This window comes from Delphinapterus leucas, chromosome 13, assembly GCF_059928025.1.
Source record: "Delphinapterus leucas isolate spDelLeu-1000000601 "Yukka" chromosome 13, BTC_Dleu_Yukka2, whole genome shotgun sequence".
Classification (NCBI taxonomy): Eukaryota; Metazoa; Chordata; class Mammalia; order Artiodactyla; family Monodontidae; genus Delphinapterus; species Delphinapterus leucas.
In genome coordinates this window covers 10134719-10152271 of record NC_143141.1, presented here as the reverse complement: position 1 = coordinate 10152271, position 17553 = coordinate 10134719, and the positions used below count along the sequence as shown (strand labels likewise).

Here is a 17553-nt window from a genome sequence, read left to right as displayed (position 1 = left end):
GTACTAATTCCTGCCAGAGACCAAGGTGCCAAGGAAATAGGAAAAGAGATCATACACCTATGTGCCCATCACCCTAGAACCTCAGAAACCCCATGGGGGGCCTCCAGTGGTTCCTCCCACTCCCCCCACCAGAAGTAACCACTTTCCTGACTTTTATGTGAGCCATTCTTTATAAATTTACTACTTGTATATGATCTGTAATCAATATATTGCTCAGGGGGCTTCCCTGGTGGTGCCGTGGTTAAGAATCTGCCTGCCAATGCAGGGGACAAGGGTTCGAGCCCTGGTCCGGGAAGATCCCACCTGCCGCGGGGCAACTAAGCCCGTGTGCCACAACTAGTGAGCCCACGTGCCACAACTACTGAGCCCGCGTGCCACAACTACGGAGCCCGCGTGCCACAACTACTGAAGCCCGTGCAACTAGAGTCCATGCTCCTCAACAAGAGAAGCCACCACCATGAGGAGCCCTTGCAGTGCAATGAAGAGTAGCCCCCGCTCGCCGCAGCTAGAGAAAGCCCGTGTGCAGCAACGAAGACCCAATGCAGCCAAAAAATAAATAACTTTATTTTTAAAATATATATATTGCTCAGTTTTGAGAAAATGGGTAGCAGGCACAAACCCAGCTGTGCAAAGAAAGGGCAATGTGGTCCCAATAGATGGAGGCACCAGGAGAAGGTCAGCTGAGGCAGAATGTCTGCATGAGAGGCTGGCCTCAGCTTCCCTGGGTGTCTACCAAGCAGGCGAGGCCACAAGGAGGCCTGGAAGCACAGGCAGTTGGGCAGCCAGCAAGGGGGTGGTTTCAGCTTCTTGAAAAGGGGTACAGGGAATTCCCTGGCAGTCCAGTGGTTAGGACTCCGTGCTTCTACTGCAGGGGGCCTGGGTTCGACCCCTGGCCTGGGAACTAAGATCCCACAAGCTCTGCAGCCAAAAAAAATGAAAAAATAAAAGGTATGAAACTAATACTCAACACAGTATATAGTAGGTGAAGTGCTCAAAGACTGGTAGAATTCAACAAAAAAAAAAAAGAAAGAAAAGGGATACATGGGAGGTTGTGTTTTCTTTTTAAACCTTGTATGGCTAAAACCCTCTTTATTCCTACTCTCTTGTTTGGTAATTTGCCTGAGCATAAAATTCTAGACTTGGAAACCATTTTCCTTCAGAAATTTGAAGGCATTGTTCTTTCATCTCTTTGCTTCTAATGCTGTGCTGAGAAGTCTGACACCATTCTTTCTGATCCTGTGTATGTGACCTGTTTCTGTCCAGAAACTTGTAGAATCCTCTGTTTGTCCTGAGGTTTCTGAAGATACCTTGGTGTGGGTTTATTTTCGTCCATGTGCTGGGCACTCAGCTTCAATCTGAAAACTCATGTCCTCCAGTTATGGGTACTTGTTTCATTATTTCTTTGATGAGATTTCCTCCTTTCCTTTTTCCCTGTTCTTTCTGGGACACCAAATTGTCATATGTTGGACCTACTTGGCTGACCCTTGTAATTTTTCTCTACTCTTTTCCAGCCCTTCGCATGTTCACTCTAACTTGGGGAGATTTCTTTGGTTTTATCGTTCAGTCTCTCTATGGAGTTTTTCATTTCTATTATCAAGTTTTTAATTTCCAAAAAATCCTTTTGGATTCTAATTTGTTTTTAATTGAATATAGTTGATTTACAATGTTGTGTTATTTCAGGTGCATAGCAAAGTGATTCAGTTATATATACACACATATACATATATATTCTTTTCCAGATTCTGTTCCACTACAGGTTATTACAAGATATTGAATATAGTGTCCTGTGTTATACAGTAGGTCCTTGCTGTTTATCTGTTTTAGTGTGTACCTGTTAATTCCAAACTCCTAATTTATCCCTCCCTCCCCAGGACTCTAATTTTTTAAAGGGTATGTTGTTCTAGTTTCATGGATAAAATGTCTTCTCGTAAATCTTTGAGGGTATTAATGAGAGTTCTTTCATGAAGCATTCTTCTCACTGCTTTGTAATGAATTCAGAATTAATTGAAATATGTAATAGTGGTTTAGTTAATTACATTAATCAATAGAATATGATATTACAATGATTACGTTTATAGAAAAGACTAATAACATAGGATTATTATGATACATCTTAGAGCAGAAACAGCAAGTTAGTACCACAGTATTATATATTATTTTCTCCATATTTTATATATTATGAAAAATTTTAGTCATACCAAAAAACTGAAAGAATTTTATGATGAACACTACCTCAATTCTAACATTAACATTTTACTATACTTGCTTTATTGCACATCTATCCATCTATCCAACCCTCTATCCATCCATCAATCCACCTTATTTTTTGATGCATTTTGAAGTAAATTACAGGCACCAGTATACTTTCCCCTAAATACTTTAGCATGAACATCATTAACAATATTTCAATATTTGCTTACAGTTTTTTGTTCATTTGAAATAAAATTTACATGTAATGAAATGCACGGACCTTAAGTGTAAAATTCTCAGTGTTTTGACAAACTCATAAATCTGTGTAAACTCAACCCCCCACCAAGGTATAGAACATTATCATTACCCCAGAAAGTTCCCTCATGCCCTTCTTAATCAATCTCTGTCCCTAGGGGGATTCACTGTTATGATTTTGTTCTACTATAGGTTAGTTTTACCTGTTATAGTATTTCAGGTTGGTTTTTTTTAATTAATTAATTTATTTTGGCTGTGCCGTGTCTTAGTCGTGGCACAGGGGATCTTCGTTGTCGCATGGAGGGATCTTTTAGCTGCAGCATGCAGACTCTTAGCTGTGGCATGCATGTGGGATCTAGTTCCCTCACCAGGGATCGAATCTGGGCCCTCTGTATTGGGAGTGCAGAGTCTTACCCACTGGACCACCAGGGAAGTCCCAGTATTTGTTTTAAAAAAAGAAGAGAAAAAGAAAATTTATGTTAACATGCATATTGTTTTACCATATGCCAGGCATTGTTCTAAAGTGCTTTAGAAATATTAACTCACTTGCTTATATCAATACTTTGAGCAAGGTAGTAGTATTTTCTCCATTTTACAGATAAAGAAAACTGAGATGTAAAGTGGCCAAATAGCTTAGCCAAGGCCTCACGACTGAAGAATGGGGGTAGGGCCGGCCCTACAGCCACACTGTTAGCGACACTTCGGCCTCTGTGTGAACATCCTTCAGACCTATGTCAACTTCAAAACGCTTACAGCAGTTATCTTGGGTGGTAGGGTTGTGGGTGATTTTTATTTTCTTCCTTTTGCTTACCTGTATTTTCTAAGATTTCTTCAATGAACATATATTACACCTCTTGCTTGTATACCTAAAACTCCAAAAGTTATTTTAAAATATTCCTGATATGGCCCAACACTACTCTTTTCTAAATCATGACACCCCTCTCACCCGATTTCTCTTCACACTCACAGCCAAACCCTTGAATATCGCCAAGCTGAAGTATGGTCACATTCTGCATCACAGACACAGTGTGTCTTCCCAAGGTTCACTTTTGTGTGATATTCATGTGATCGATCATTTCAACCAACAGACATGCAAACATCCAGTGTCACGTGAGAACCATGTCTGTTAGTTGACAGATGTCACCATGGGTGGGTGAGAGGCAGGAAGTGACTAATTCAGCGTGGTTTCTGAATGTTTGCTCTTCTTAAAATGAAGCATAGAGCAAGAGGGAGGAAGTATGGGGAGATATGGATATGTATAGCTGATTCACTTTGTTATAAAGCAGAAACTAACACACCATTGTAAAGCAATTATACTCCAATCAAGATGTTAAAAATAAATAAATAAATAAAGTCACAACTTCTACCTGAAATAAATAAAAATTAAAATGAAGCATAGAATTTCTCTAAAGTGTAACATGTTTGCTTAAGATGTGCTCTGCATTTTGAAATTAATACTTTAAAGTGTTAATATAGATAAAATTCATTTTTCTTTTTTAAAATTTTATTTTGAAGTAATTTCAAACTTAAATGTACCCTTTATTCACATTAACCAATTATTAATATTTTGCCACATTTGTTTTTACTATTTTCTATATGTTTCCTTCTGAAATAACTTAAAGTTGCATACATCATGCCCCTTTAATCCTTAATATACCAGTGTGGATTTCTTAAGAATAAGGACATTTTCTTACCTATCCATTTTCTCACCTAACAGTAATGCAATACTATCGCCATATTCTAATTTTGACAGTTATCTCAATAATGTCTTTTACAGCACTTTTTCAGCTTCCAATATCCAATGCAGAATTATACATTTCACTAATTGTCTTATTCTCTTTAGTTTTCTTAAATCTGGAGCTATTCCTCTCTCAGCATTTTTTTTTTTTTTTGGCTGCACCACGCAGCTTTCAGGATCTTAGTTCCCCAATCAGGGATGGAACCCGTGCCCCCTGCAGTGGAAGCTCAGAGTCCTAACCACTGGATAGCCAGGGAATTCCCTTTTTTGTCTTTCTTGACACTGTCATTTTGAAGGGTAAACACCACTTATTTTGTAAAATATATTTATATTTGATTTTATGTTTCCCCACAGTACGGGTTATACAAGTTATGCACTTTGGGCAAGAATATTATGTGGGCGATGTTGTGTCCTTTCTATGTCCCAGGAAGCACATCATGGTGATGTTAATTTTGATCTCTTGACAGATCTCTCTGCTGTGAAGCTACTATTTTTCCTTTTGTAATTAGTAATCAATTTGTGGGGAGATAGAATGTCTTTGACCAGTATTTACTTGATAAAAATGTTTATGCATTTTTTGAATGTTTGTTTTATTCAAAGGCTTAAATATTTAAGAAATGTATAAATGGCTGAAAATCTACGAAAGAACTCTAAAAAACTTTGGGAAAATGCTAATGAAACACGAGAAGAAAAAGTAAGTAGATCAGAATATGGAAAGAAAACTCTGTAATGATGAAGAACAGAACATTAGGAGAGAGAAGTATGGTAATTAGCAAACTGAGAGCAAGATGGGAGAGCAAACCGGAAATATGTGTGTATAGGTGAGATCCTTGCTGAGGACTTAGATCCTGTTCTCATACCTTTCATTGTATCTGATCCAAACATACTTTCCATGGTTATAAAATATGCTCAAATAAATATTTTTGAACGAATGAACAATTCATCATGATAGACTTTGGACAGAATCTGCTTACATCTTGAAATCTCCATTTAATCATTAGCATCTATTTGTTGTACTCCCAGCAGTACAAGTGCTACATCTGAGAGGAGAGAGCCTGTTGTTTTTCTGAAGAAATATATGAGAAGTAAATAATGTGCAATGATATGCCATTCAGATTGATTAAGCAGGAGTGGTGCATTTTATGCACAGGTAGCAGCTCTTCTATTAATAATTCTCCTCCTCCACAGGGCATTCCTGGATGACTGAAAACAAGGAAGCAATTTTCGACTTCCCCTTTACGTTCGGAAGCATCAACAACATACAAGTCTGTCCACACAGGCCTTGACTGCACAGCAAGCTTCGAAAAATGTTTGTCACCAGAGCAAGATAATTTTTGCAACTTGTGATAATAAGAAGCTGGTTTGACGAAAACCTTGCAGTTGTGAAAAAAAATGATTTTTCGAAATTTGTGGTTGATAAAAATGGTTTCTCACATAGTTGTTTACTGTATCCCCGTTATCTTGCCTTGGTTTCCATGATCTACCACCCATAGCCCCCAAACCAAATATTTTATTTAAGATCTAAATGTTTGTTTATTTGCTTATCTAATTCTTGGCCATAGACCCAATTTCTGCATCATCCTGGTCAGGATTCTGTGTGGATCCTAGGCTTGCTTCCTGTAAGTTATCTCTAACTTCCAAACAGCCTATAGAAGCAAAAAGGTACGATCCCTACCCTACCCAAACACTCTCCTATTTTTCATGGCTGGAACACTGTATCATTTATTCAAACCTGTGTCATTCATTTATTCCATTCGTTCATTCAAAAACAGCTGTTGAACAACCAGAACTGAACTAGGTCTAATTTTAGTCTTTGCCCTTGAGGTTCTCAGAATTTCATTAGAGATACCAACAGATAACCAATTCAGGACGGTGCAGATTTCTGTGGTAAGTGCCGTATTTTGTAATGTGAACACAGATGAGATATCAACACCCAGGAGGTGCGGGTGACTAATCCGTGAGCAAGGCCCTCTAAAATATATGGGGTTATTTAATCTGCACACTGACCTTAAAAGGAAAGGACTTTTATCGTCGTGTTTATCAGATGAGGAAGCTGAGGCTTTGGGAGGTTCAGAACTTTCCAGGCCCCAGATAGCAGGCAGCGAGACATGGCTCAGAGACCCGGTCCCTGTGCTCTTTATCCTGCCAACCTGGAAGGATGGATCATGCAAAGGAGGAGTTTTCTTTGCCCCCTCGGGGACTGGCAAGGGGACTCGCTGAGCTCCCAGCAATGTCCGGCCCCCGGGCGAGAGCTGGCGTCTGGATAGGGGGACCAGGTCCACGCGAGGGCTCTCAGTCCTTCCACCTCATCTTTCCTTGGTTCTGCCCGCAGGCCTTCTGTTGACCTGGGTTTGCAACCTGAGACTCCTCATTTCCAGATCCGGACTACAAGGGTCTTCCTTTGGGGGCGCAGGTCCCTCGGAGGAGGGACCCGCCCCTGCTGTAGCGGCTGCCCAGAAGAAAGCACGCCTTTTTTATCCTGAAATGAAATTTGTCGTTAGTTAAAACGCTTGTCCGGGCTTCCTTGCTGGCGCAGTGGTTAAGAATCCACCTGCCAATGCAGGGGACAAGGGTTCAAACCCTGGTCTGGGAAGATCGCACATGCCGCGGAGCAACTAAGCCCGTACGCCACAACTACTGAGCCTGCGCTCTAGAGCACGCAAGCCATAACTACTGAGCCCACGTGCCACAACTACTGAAGCCCGTGCTCTGCAACAAGGGAAGCCACCGCAATGAGAAGCCCGCGCACCGCAACGGAGAGTAGCCCCCGCTCGCCACAATTAGAGAAAGCCTGTGCGCACAGCACCACCCAATGCAGCCAAAAATAAATAAATAATTTTAAAAAACAACCGCTCCTCACGGACAGTATTTAAACGAAGTGCTAACTGCAACACAATGAGAACTAGAAGGAAAGTAATTTACAACACCATAGTGAGAACTTCGACATGTCGCAGCCGAGGAAGATCGCCCGGAAGGCGCAGGGGAGAGCCGAGCTGCAGGGGTCGGGGTGGGAGCTGGCATTCCCGGGAAAGTCCGCGAAGGTTCCCCCGCAGAAGTACTCTGCTCGTTAGTGCAGCGCAGGGAAGTGATGGCTCAGACCCTCATTCACAGGCTCTCCACTTTCGGGAGGGTCGCGAGCTCCTCGCAACCATGCGCCCCATCACTGTGAGCCCCCAATCTCGCCCGCGGTGACCGATGTGTCCCGGAGGAGCGGACCCGGCTGAGAGCACGGAGATGCGGGGGCTTGGGCGTAGGAGGGTGCAGGCGCGGCTCCGGGTACAGTTGCCTCTGAGGGGCGAAGGGAGGGCGCTCGTGGAGCCCCCAGAACTGACCGGGAGGAGGAAGCCCCTTTCCCGGGTCTCCGGAACCGGGAGAACGCCGCTCAGGCACAAATCAGGTCCTGGGTTACACATGCCAGCTTGGGCGCACCTGTTTCTTTAGAAAACGCATTTTGAGCTCCATTCGAGCAAGACACACCAGAGCCCATTCATTCATGATTTGGGCATTGTCTGAATGTTATCTTTATATTGTGAAAATAGTACCTGCTCATTGTTAAACAGTTGAAAAGCATAGAAAGAGGTAAAAGTCACCCGTAATCAATCCCTACACCCTTAGAAGATCACTGTAAATATTTTGGAATTCACCCTTTGAAACTTTTTTCCTAAGCATATTTCCTAGGTAGTATATACACACAACACGTAACACAGTGGTATTGAACCATAGCATGCTTTTCTAACCGGCTTTCCCCCACACACACGCTTAATATATTATGGTCTATTTTCCATGTTGGTGTAGATTTACACATTCTATTTTTTATATATACAGTATATTTGTATGTTTTTATAGGTGTGTGATGACCAAAACATGAGTGTAAGATTTATGTAGTGATATTATTTTTGGTAAACGTACTGGAAATACGTGGGTGCCCCACAAGACTCTTTTACGAAAACTTTATGGTTTGTGTATCATTTTAAAATATCTTCACAGACCTATGGCTCAGCTTATCCCAATGATCATAATTATCTTTTCACGAATAATCTGCCATCCACTCTAGCAGTGGGAGTCTTCTCCATGTGGCCTCTTTCCACCTTCTATAACATCACCCGAGACAGGCTAATAATGGCTCCCTCTCCTTTTTTTTTTAAAATTAATTTATTTAATTTATTTATTTTTGGATCGGTTGGGTCTTCGTTGCTGTGCGCGGGCTTTCTCTAGTTGCGGCAAGCAGGGGCTACTCTTCCTCGCAGTGCGCAGGCTTCTCATTTCGGTGGCTTCCCTTGTTGCGGAGCATGGGCTCTAGGCTCATGGGCTTTGGTAGTTGCAGCACACGGGCTCAGTAGTTGTGGCACATGGGCTTAGTTGCTCCGCAGCATGTGGGATCTTCCCGGACCAGGGATCAAACCCATGTTCCCTGCATTGGCAGGCAGATTCTTAACCACTGCACCACCAGGGAAGTCCCTCAACTCTGAAATATTTTTGCCTCTAGTTGTCCCATGCAGACTATTCATAAAATCTACTTCTTCAGTAACTACAAACTCTGCTTTGGTTTCTTGAATAAACAGCAACAACTGAACAGTATTGGTAACATCTGTAGATTCATCAAGCCTAGGAAAACCACTCAAAACTGTTTGCCATGTTTTTTAATTGATGACTGATGTTTCTCCCAATGTTCTCAAGTCTTTGAGCAACCGTTCTCCCCAAAAGGCTAATAGTCTTCAACAAATTTTAGGTTTTGCAGACCAGGAGGCAGAATCAAGTAATTATGTAGGTACTTACTTTCCACGTATTTATTTTTTTGTGATGAAAATAAATTTATTAAATTTATTTTTGGGGAAAACTACCATATTTGTTAAATTAGTGACCACTGCTATAGTTCACTCATGTGTCATTTGTGTACAATCACCAATTAGTGTGAATGACAGGGTGTCCGAATGACTTGGTTTCCTATTAATCCACTCACTAAGCCAACTTCATGTTGAAGAAGAAAAATCACCAGAAAACAGACCAAGAAATGTCCACTGCTAGAGGGCTTTTTGTTTATTTAAGTGTAATCTTTCAACGGATTAGTAGTTCTCTAGCTTGGAGTCTCTAATTTGATATAGCAACCAACTTAATTTCTGTGCAGACCATGAATTAGCAAATGTCTTCTAACCCGACAATCACTTTAAAAGCAAACCCTTAGTTGATCATGAAAACACACCTTTAAACACATGGCTCTAAACACCATTGTTTTGCCCACTCTGAAATGTATTTTTTTCATCCTGACACTGTCATGTCATAACTTTTAAAATGATAATTTCATTATTATTGCTCAATTACACTGATGCTTAGTAGGAGTAGCCTGTGGTCTATTCTTCATCATGCAAGTTTATAAAAAAGTAAGTTTGGAACTTCAATCATGGTTAGCCAGAAGACGGTCTTTCTTTCCCCCTCCACAATTAAATACATCAGTATTTTTGGAAGTACTGTCCAAATTGTTTGACGTCCCCTCTGCATTAACCCTGGATAAGGAAGCGTGAAACTTGATTGTCTTTCAGCAGAAGGACTTTAATTGGTAATTATGGAGAGATCATTACTTCCTTTTCTCCTTGGATAGCTGACACAGGACAGGAAGGAAGGTTGGGGTTCTTTCTGAGACTCTAAAGATTCTTTTCAAAAAGCCCATTCCGTTGGCATTTCTTAGCGAATAAGCTCATCCGGTCTCCACACTTTGTAAAGTTCTCTTTAACACACCCATCTTATCACCTGAGTCATCCGGCAGATTTAGGATTCTTATTCCCAAGTGGCTAGTAAGGCCTCAGGCCAGCTCTTTGGGTGCTGTCTGTTTTTTCATGAGAGTCACTTTGATAGGAGAAAGGGATTGGGGAAAGACACCTGAGTCTGGTGAGGTACATTAAGGATGATGACCACACACCTCACCTGCTGTACTGAGACAGAGGGGACCTGGGATCCTTTGCTGCAGTGCTTGCACCTGCAAACATTTCCTCTGCAACAGAATACAAAGAAACTATAAGGAACTAAGAATAACTACATGCATGTGGCACTTGAGGCAAATTATAAGCAAGATACAAAAAGACCAAAAATCCAACTGCCACTTCTGAGGTGTCCCAGCAAAAGCAGGGTCCCGGGCAAGATTCCTGCAAAAGGCACCACCAAGGGGGTGGGCAGACCACCCAAGCCCCCTCCTCCCAAACCTGCCCCTACCCTCACCCCATTTAAAAAACCAGCTCCCCCCACGCCCTCAGGGAATGAGCAAGGGAAACTGTTGCTTGTTTTCTCTCTCCTGCTGCAGCAGGAGTCCCAATAAAGCTTTCCTGAATTTCTCATCCGGCCTTTTACAAATTTCTATTGATTAAAGAGTCCAAGGACCCCGGTTGGGAACTACCATTTTGCGCAGGGCCAGCCTGAAGTGGGAATGACGGTCCCCCATGCTTTCTTGGTTATGCAACCATCATCCTCACTGTAAGTGTATTCTAAAATCCCATTAAGTGTATATTCTCCATTGAACCCAGCTGAGTGAAGCTGACAGCCGGCCCTGCAGTGCCCCCTTGCGCGACTCTAGGGAGGCTGATCGCCTGCGGCGTGAGCGCCCCTCAGCAGCGCGTCTGTGGCCACAGCCCCTCCGCAGGGCCTTGGGAGGCAAAGCGGCGGACACACTGCGCGCGCTGACGAGAAGGGTCACCCGGCCCCAGGGTTGGACTCCTGCTGCGCGCTCGCTGCGCGGCGGGGATTTGGGTGGGCGGGGCTGGGCGGGGCTGGGCGGAGCCTGGACCGCGGGAGCGCGTTATCCGGCTGGCGCCCTCGGAGCGGCGCGCGGCACCGTGGGGTCTCGGGGCCCGCCGCTCACAGACAATCGGACCCTTGGATAAACATGGTGTGCTCCCCGGGAGAGGGGAGCGGGGCCACGTCCGCGGGCGGACCCGGCGAGGAACCCGGAGCCCCCACCGTGCGGGGGAGAAGGCGGGGACGGTCAGGCCGCGCGGGCTCTTTAAGACCGTGCTCGTGCTAACGCCTACCGTGAGTAACCTGGTCCCAGGTCCCGGGAGAAACGAGTTGGCTTGGTCTAAATAGGTGGATGAGAGCTCAGATCTCTAGGCGTGGAATTTGGGGAAGTTATGAATGGGGGTGGTGGGGAGGCACATGGCTTTGAGCCAAGCCCCCAGGTACGTTGTAAATTTTTTTTTTTTTTTGCGGTACGCAAGCATGTGGGATCTTCCTGGACCGGGGCACGAACCCGTGTCCCCTGCATCGGCAGGCGGACGCTCAGTCACTGCGCCACCAGGGAAGCCCCGTTGTAAATTTTAACAGGGCTCCTGGAGAGGGCGGTGAGACTAAGCAAGGACGAGTTCCAAAGGGAGGAGAGCCCCCCACCTGGCTTCAGCGTCCACGCGGCTGGTCCTTCATGATCTCGGTAAGCCCAGTAGCTTGTGAACAGGTGGGGTGAGTGCAGGAAGCATCAGGCCTTTGTGGTGGATGGGTAGGCAGAGGAACCCACTCCTGCGGGCTCGCAGGAGGCCTTGGGCATCCGGTTCTTCACGAAGTTTCCTGGGCCAAGAGGTGGAGCTGTGCCTGCCTTTGGGTCTGGCCCACCAATGGGGTATCCGGCAGCCCCGGTAGGACCTCAGAGAGCACAGCAGCAGGCGTGGAGAAGTGGTGGTGGCACTGTGCCTCCTTGGCAGTCCCCCCCCGGGGGGTTGGCCCACTGGGCGCGGGAGTGGAGGAGCTGCTGGGCGGTCTGATGACACAGGCTGAGCTGAATGAGGATTGTGGAGTCACAGAGGAAGTAGGATGCTACAGCATTCCACTTGGCGTGGGGCTGACGGCCTGGCAAGAAGAAAGGTGTTGCCCAGGCAGACCAGTGCTTTCTGCCCATGGAAGGGAGCCTCTGGGATAAGCAGGGCACATCTGGTGCCCATGGTGGACTGATGAGTTGGGTGAAGCCACCCTGGAACAGGGTCCCCCTCCCCATCCTAGGAATGAAGAGAGTCCCATGTCCATATTCTGGAAACCTAAATACCACCCACACCATGTGGAAGGAAAGCAGTAGAGAGGCTGGGTGGTACATCCTGCTGCCCCCCTTTTTCCCCAAATCCTCCCAGGCAGGCCGCCCTTGCTCTGTCCAACCCCAGCTCTGTGAGCTTTCTGTTCCTCCTGAGTAGCTGACTTCCAGGATTTGGGGTTCCAGTGCTATGGGGAATACACGCTGGAGAGCAGATGAGACCCGAAGATCACCACTAACTCCCATCCTCCTACTTCTCTAGATGCAGAGGCCTCCAATGGCTGTGATAAGCCTTCTGTTCTTGGCAGTGATGTACGTTGTGCACCACCCTTTGATGGTCAGTGACCGGATGGACCTGGACACACTAGCCAGAAGTCGGCAGCTGGAGAAGCGGATGAGTGAGGAGATGCGCCAGTTAGAACTAGAGTTTGAAGAGAGGAAGCGAGCAGCTGAGGAGCAGCAGAAGGCAGAGAACTTCTGGAGAGGAGACACATCCAGTGACCAGTTAGTGCCGGGGAAGAAAGACAGGGGGCGGCCGTTCCAGGCGGATGGCCACGAGGGGCCGCTGGGCTGGATGCTGGGAAACCTGTGGAACGCTGGCCTCTTTTGCTTTTTTCTCATCTTTGAGCTCCTGCGACAGAACATGCAGCACGAGCCGGCCTTTGATTCCAGCAGCGATGATGAGACGGAGGAGGTCCGTGTCGTGCCTGTCACCTCCTACAACTGGTTTACCGACTTCCCCCCGAGCGAGGTCCTGGAATCCTTTTACAAACACCACATCCAGAACGTCACCCGGGACCTGCCCTGCACCTGCGAGTTCGTGGAGAGCTTTGTGGACGACCTCATCAAGGCCTGTCAGGTGCTCAGCCGCCGGGAGGCTCACCCACAGTTGGAGGACTGCCTGGGCATCGGGGCTGCCTTCGAGAAATGGGGAACCCTCCACGAGACCCAGAAATTAGACATCCTGGTGCCCATTGTTCCCCCCCAGGGCACTATGTTTGCGCTGGAGATGAGGGATCTGGCCCTAGGCTGCCGCTGTGGCCGCGTGCGGGTCGAGTCGGAATGCGTGTGCAAGCGCGAGAAGCTTCTGGGGGACGTGTTGTGCCTGGTGCACCACCACAGGGACCACTCAGCCCTCCTGGGCAAGTGTAACAGCTCCATCAAGGCGGCTCTCTGCACCGGCTCCTACCTGGATGTGTGTAAGACCGTGCAGTGGTTCCGGAACATGGTGGGCAACGCCTGGGCCCTCGTGGCCCACAAGTATGACTTCAAGCTCAGCCTGCCACCGTCCACCACCTCCTGCAAGCTCAGGCTGGACTACCGCTCAGGCCGCTTTCTCTCAATCCGCCTGGTCCTGGGTGTGCAACAGGAAGACACCTTGGTCTACCTGGTGAGTCAGGCCCCTGACCAGGAACAGCTCACCAGCGTGGACTGGCCCGAGTCCTTTGCAGCCTGTGAGCACTTGTTCCTAAAGCTGGTCGGGCGTTTTGCTCCCGAGAACACCTGTCACCTCAAGTGCCTCCAGATCATTTTGAGTCTCCGGGACCTTCAGAGTCTACCCCAGGGAGCATCCCACCCCATCCTCACCTCTTACCACTTCAAAACAGCCCTCATGCACCTGTTGCTGCAGCTGCCCCTAACAGACTGGGGGCATGGCATGCTCTCCCAGCGGCTCCAGGACATCCTCTGGTTCTTGGGCCAAGGCCTCCAGAGAAGGTCCCTCCATCATTTCCTCATTGGTAACACCTTCCTGCCCCTGACCATCCCGATCCCTAAGACATTTCGTAATGCTGAGCCCGTCAATATCTTCCAACACCTGGTGCTAAACCCCATGGCACATTCACAGGCAGTGGAAGAGTTCCACAACCTTCTGACCCAGGTGAAAGCTCTGCCCTGTGCCTCGCTGGCTGGGGCACATTAATGTACAGGCCATTAAAAAGCGGGAGAAGGTATTTCTGATTCTCAGGCTGCAAAAGACTTTATTTTTCAGACACATCAGCAGTATACGTGATCTTCACCTTGCCAGTGGGGACTATGATAGACTAAGACACTTAGGAGTACGTGAAGTGGTCGTGAGGAGGGGTCCAGTCTGCAGGGCCTAATCAAGGCTGGGTCTTTGAAGTTTTCTTCTCCTGAGTTAACTTTCATCATGACCCCAAGAGGGCCCAGGGTAACAGATGTTATGGGAGGATCTTGCTGCTAAAGAGTTGAGATCCAGAAGAGGCCTGTGAAGTTGGGTTTTGTAGCAACACTGGAAGTCAGAGAACCAGAGAATACTTCCATTCCAGCTTATTCCTTCTTTTGTGAACGACTCCGAGCACATCCCTTGTAAACTGGTTTCCTTATTGAACTCAGCCCAACTCATATCCAAGCTGATAGCACTCCATTTTATCCCAAATACTGTGATGGTAGCTTCTCGTATTTTAGGATCGAATTTTTCAGACCTCCACTATTTGAAGATATAACCAAGATGTTTATTTGCCATTTTCTTAATTTAGCCCTATTTTCATATGATATGTGCAATATAATATAGCTGTTTTATGCATCTGAAAAGAACTCCAATACTACCCAAATAACTTGACTCACAGACAAATATTAAGTCAACAGTGGCCTGTCCCATAGTTGAAATAATGTATTTACTAAAATTAATTACATCGTCAACATCTGATGACCTCCTCAGTGCCTGGAAACATTATAAAACCCTTAAGGAGGACAGTCTTTTGGGGGGCTCTGAGATGAACAATTACGGTTTCTGAGGGGAGCCACTTATTTGTTAAATGGAAAGAAGGTTTAGCTACCACGTGCAGCTGTGCTTTTTCTCAGTCTGGTAATGCCTTTGTATTCTCTTTTCAAAGAAGACAAAGGGATTATTTGAACTGCGTGTGTGGGTTTGCAAAGCGGGGTCATCACAATCCAGGCCCACTGCCAGGGCTGGACAGGAAGGGACTGTGAATCAGTTCAGCTCTAACAAAGTCATAATTCTGGCGATATGATTGGTATATTTCCCCCTCTTTCAAAACCCTGGGCAACCTGGGGAGGAGTGTTAAGAAATGTGACTCTAGTTGTGGGTGTGGTTGTTTTGGAAATACCAGTGCTGTTCCTACCCAGCACTGCCAGGAAGATCTTCGGGGGAGGAGAACCTTGCCCCACATTTAATGTGACCTCATGGAGGGTTTAGGTGCTGGCCTCGTAGGCTTTGGTTATAGAATCCACACCCTCCCCGCAGCAAAAATCAATTACAACTGTCCCAGAAGCTGATGCCAGCCAATATTTGGGGCTCCCACTGCTGCACGAGAGCTGCTGTGTTCTCGCGTTGTCTGCTGCTATCTGCCAGGTACAGCTTTCAAGTGCAGATGTGATGATGGTTGGTTCTATGCTGGTGGGATTTTGGTGTTTTAAAAACATCCACATGTTTTTTGGGATTTCCCTGGTGGTGCAGTGGTTGAGAATCTGTCTGCCAATGCAGGGGACACGGGTTCGAGCCCTGGTCTGGGAAGATCCCACATGCCGCGGAGCAACTAAGCCCGTGTGCCACAACTACTGAGCCTGCGCTCTAGAGCCCGTGAGCCACAACTACTGAGCCCGCGTGCCCCAACTACTGAAGCCCGCGCGCCTACAGCCTGTGCTCCGCAACAAGAGAAGCCACCGCAGTGAGAAGCCCGCGCACCGCAACGAAGAGTAGCTCCCCTCACCGCAACTAGACAAAGCCCACGTGCAGCAACAAAGACCCAACGCAGACAAAAATAAATTAATTAATTTAAAAATACATACGCTTTTTGTTTAGAAAATAACTTGCTGGTGTTTTACTTCCAAATCAATAAAGAAGATTATTTTCTGTATCGGTTGGAACCTGCAATACCAGCAGATCAGCATTCTCACATGCCTGTTCCCAAGAAGTTCACGTTACCCTGATCGCTTCATCCAATACATCCTGGTGTTTCTCAATGTACTTTGAACCAGTCTGCCCTGTGGTTTCCCAGTGGCATGGCCGGTAACCAGGAAAGAGTAATTCAGAATCTTAAGGAACACCTAAGTTATTCGTTTTCATGGTGTCCAAACCAAAATATCAGCCAACTTAAAAGGTCTTAATGTCTACAAACAACATATATAAACTCCAGAGGGCACAGGCCTGTCAGGTAGAAAGAAGGTGGTATGATCTAGGACTGGCTGGTTTCTAGTCTAGTACAAGACAAGGAAGAAAATGTAAAGTTATGAGTGGGCGGAAGAATACAAAGGGAACAGTCAGCAAAGCTTGGGTGGGGCAGAGAGTATAAGAAAGAGTATAGAGAAAACAAGTATTAATGGGAAGAACAGAGCTGTTGTGCTCTGGGAATACTCTTACAATGAAAGGGGAAGCTTCCAGATACTCAGGAAGCTCGATTTTATTGTAAACAATACCTGGCTGGCACCCAGGATATAACAGCGATTACAGTAATGGGAATACTTAGCATTCATCGAGCATTGCCAATGGTCCAGGCACTGTTCTGCACATCTGGTAACTCATTTAATCTTCACACTATAACCCCACGAAGTGGGTGCTTTAACCCCTCCATTTTGCCTACGAGGAAACAGGCTCAGAAGGAGTATACATAGCTCATAAGTGGCAGAGCCTGGAAGAAAGTACCCGTCCTAGCAACCTTCCAGCACGATCTTGGGAATAAGATGTAGGGGTTACAGTGTTTTGAAAAGCAAAAAGCATTATATTAATTTTAAGATAAACTATATTAATTTTAACATAAAGGGTGGTATGTTATTGTCTGGGAATTCTGGAAGATAGAAATTGTTGGTTCGTAGTCCAGTCCTTAGGAGGTCAGGAATTTTATATCACATACAAAAATTAAAGGCATTTGCTCAGAGGCCAAAACAAATGCAAAGCCATTTCAACTACATGCCCTGTTGAACCCCAGTGACTTGGTGGTTTATATCATGAACTACATTGATATAAGCCAGTTGCAGGCTGGAAGGTCAGGGCAAATTTCAGCCGAAAGACTGTTCAGGCAGCCAGCTGATAGCACTATTATTCCTCACCTAAACTAAGGCTGTTTGGCATCCATTTTGGGGAATTAGAATCTGGGTGAGGAGTGAAAAATAGGGAAGGGGAATGGCTCCAGCACTTTTCTGGCAGATGAGGGGTGGAGGAGGGACCCCACTACTTTTGTGGACAGAAGAGTTGAGCTTTGCAGGCCACTGATACCAGTGTTGAACGGATCTCGTGGCACCCGCCTAGTAGTCCTAATCCCCGCAGACAAAGAAGACATTCAGAATGGGAGGTGAAAGACCTGCCTGCACCAGGCGGGCCTGGCCTACAGAAATGCAGGGGGTGCAGTTGGCACTGCACACGGAGTCCCAGACACTCAGCTCAGGAGGCTCC

At 46.1% G+C, this 17553-nt stretch overlaps 1 protein-coding gene across 3 annotated transcripts; it reads left to right on the top strand.

The window, feature by feature from the left end:
• The first annotated feature begins 10963 nt into the window (after positions 1–10963).
• On the top strand, positions 10964–15946 carry ITPRIPL1 (ITPRIP like 1). 3 transcript variants are annotated; one of them, XM_089922753.1, is made up of 3 exons: positions 10964–11057; positions 11386–11594; positions 12445–15946. In XM_089922753.1, the coding sequence occupies exons 2-3, from the start codon at positions 11586–11588 to the stop codon at positions 14101–14103; spliced, it is 1668 nt and encodes a 555-aa protein (XP_089778879.1). In that variant the 5' UTR covers positions 10964–11057; positions 11386–11585; the 3' UTR covers positions 14104–15946. The 3 variants fall into 3 exon arrangements, with proteins under 3 accessions (XP_089778879.1, XP_022454663.2, XP_089778878.1); XM_022598955.3 differs by having other exon boundaries at positions 10968–11594; XM_089922752.1 differs by lacking the exons at positions 10964–11057; positions 11386–11594 and adding an exon at positions 11973–12112.
• The last annotated feature ends 1607 nt before the right edge of the window (positions 15947–17553 follow it).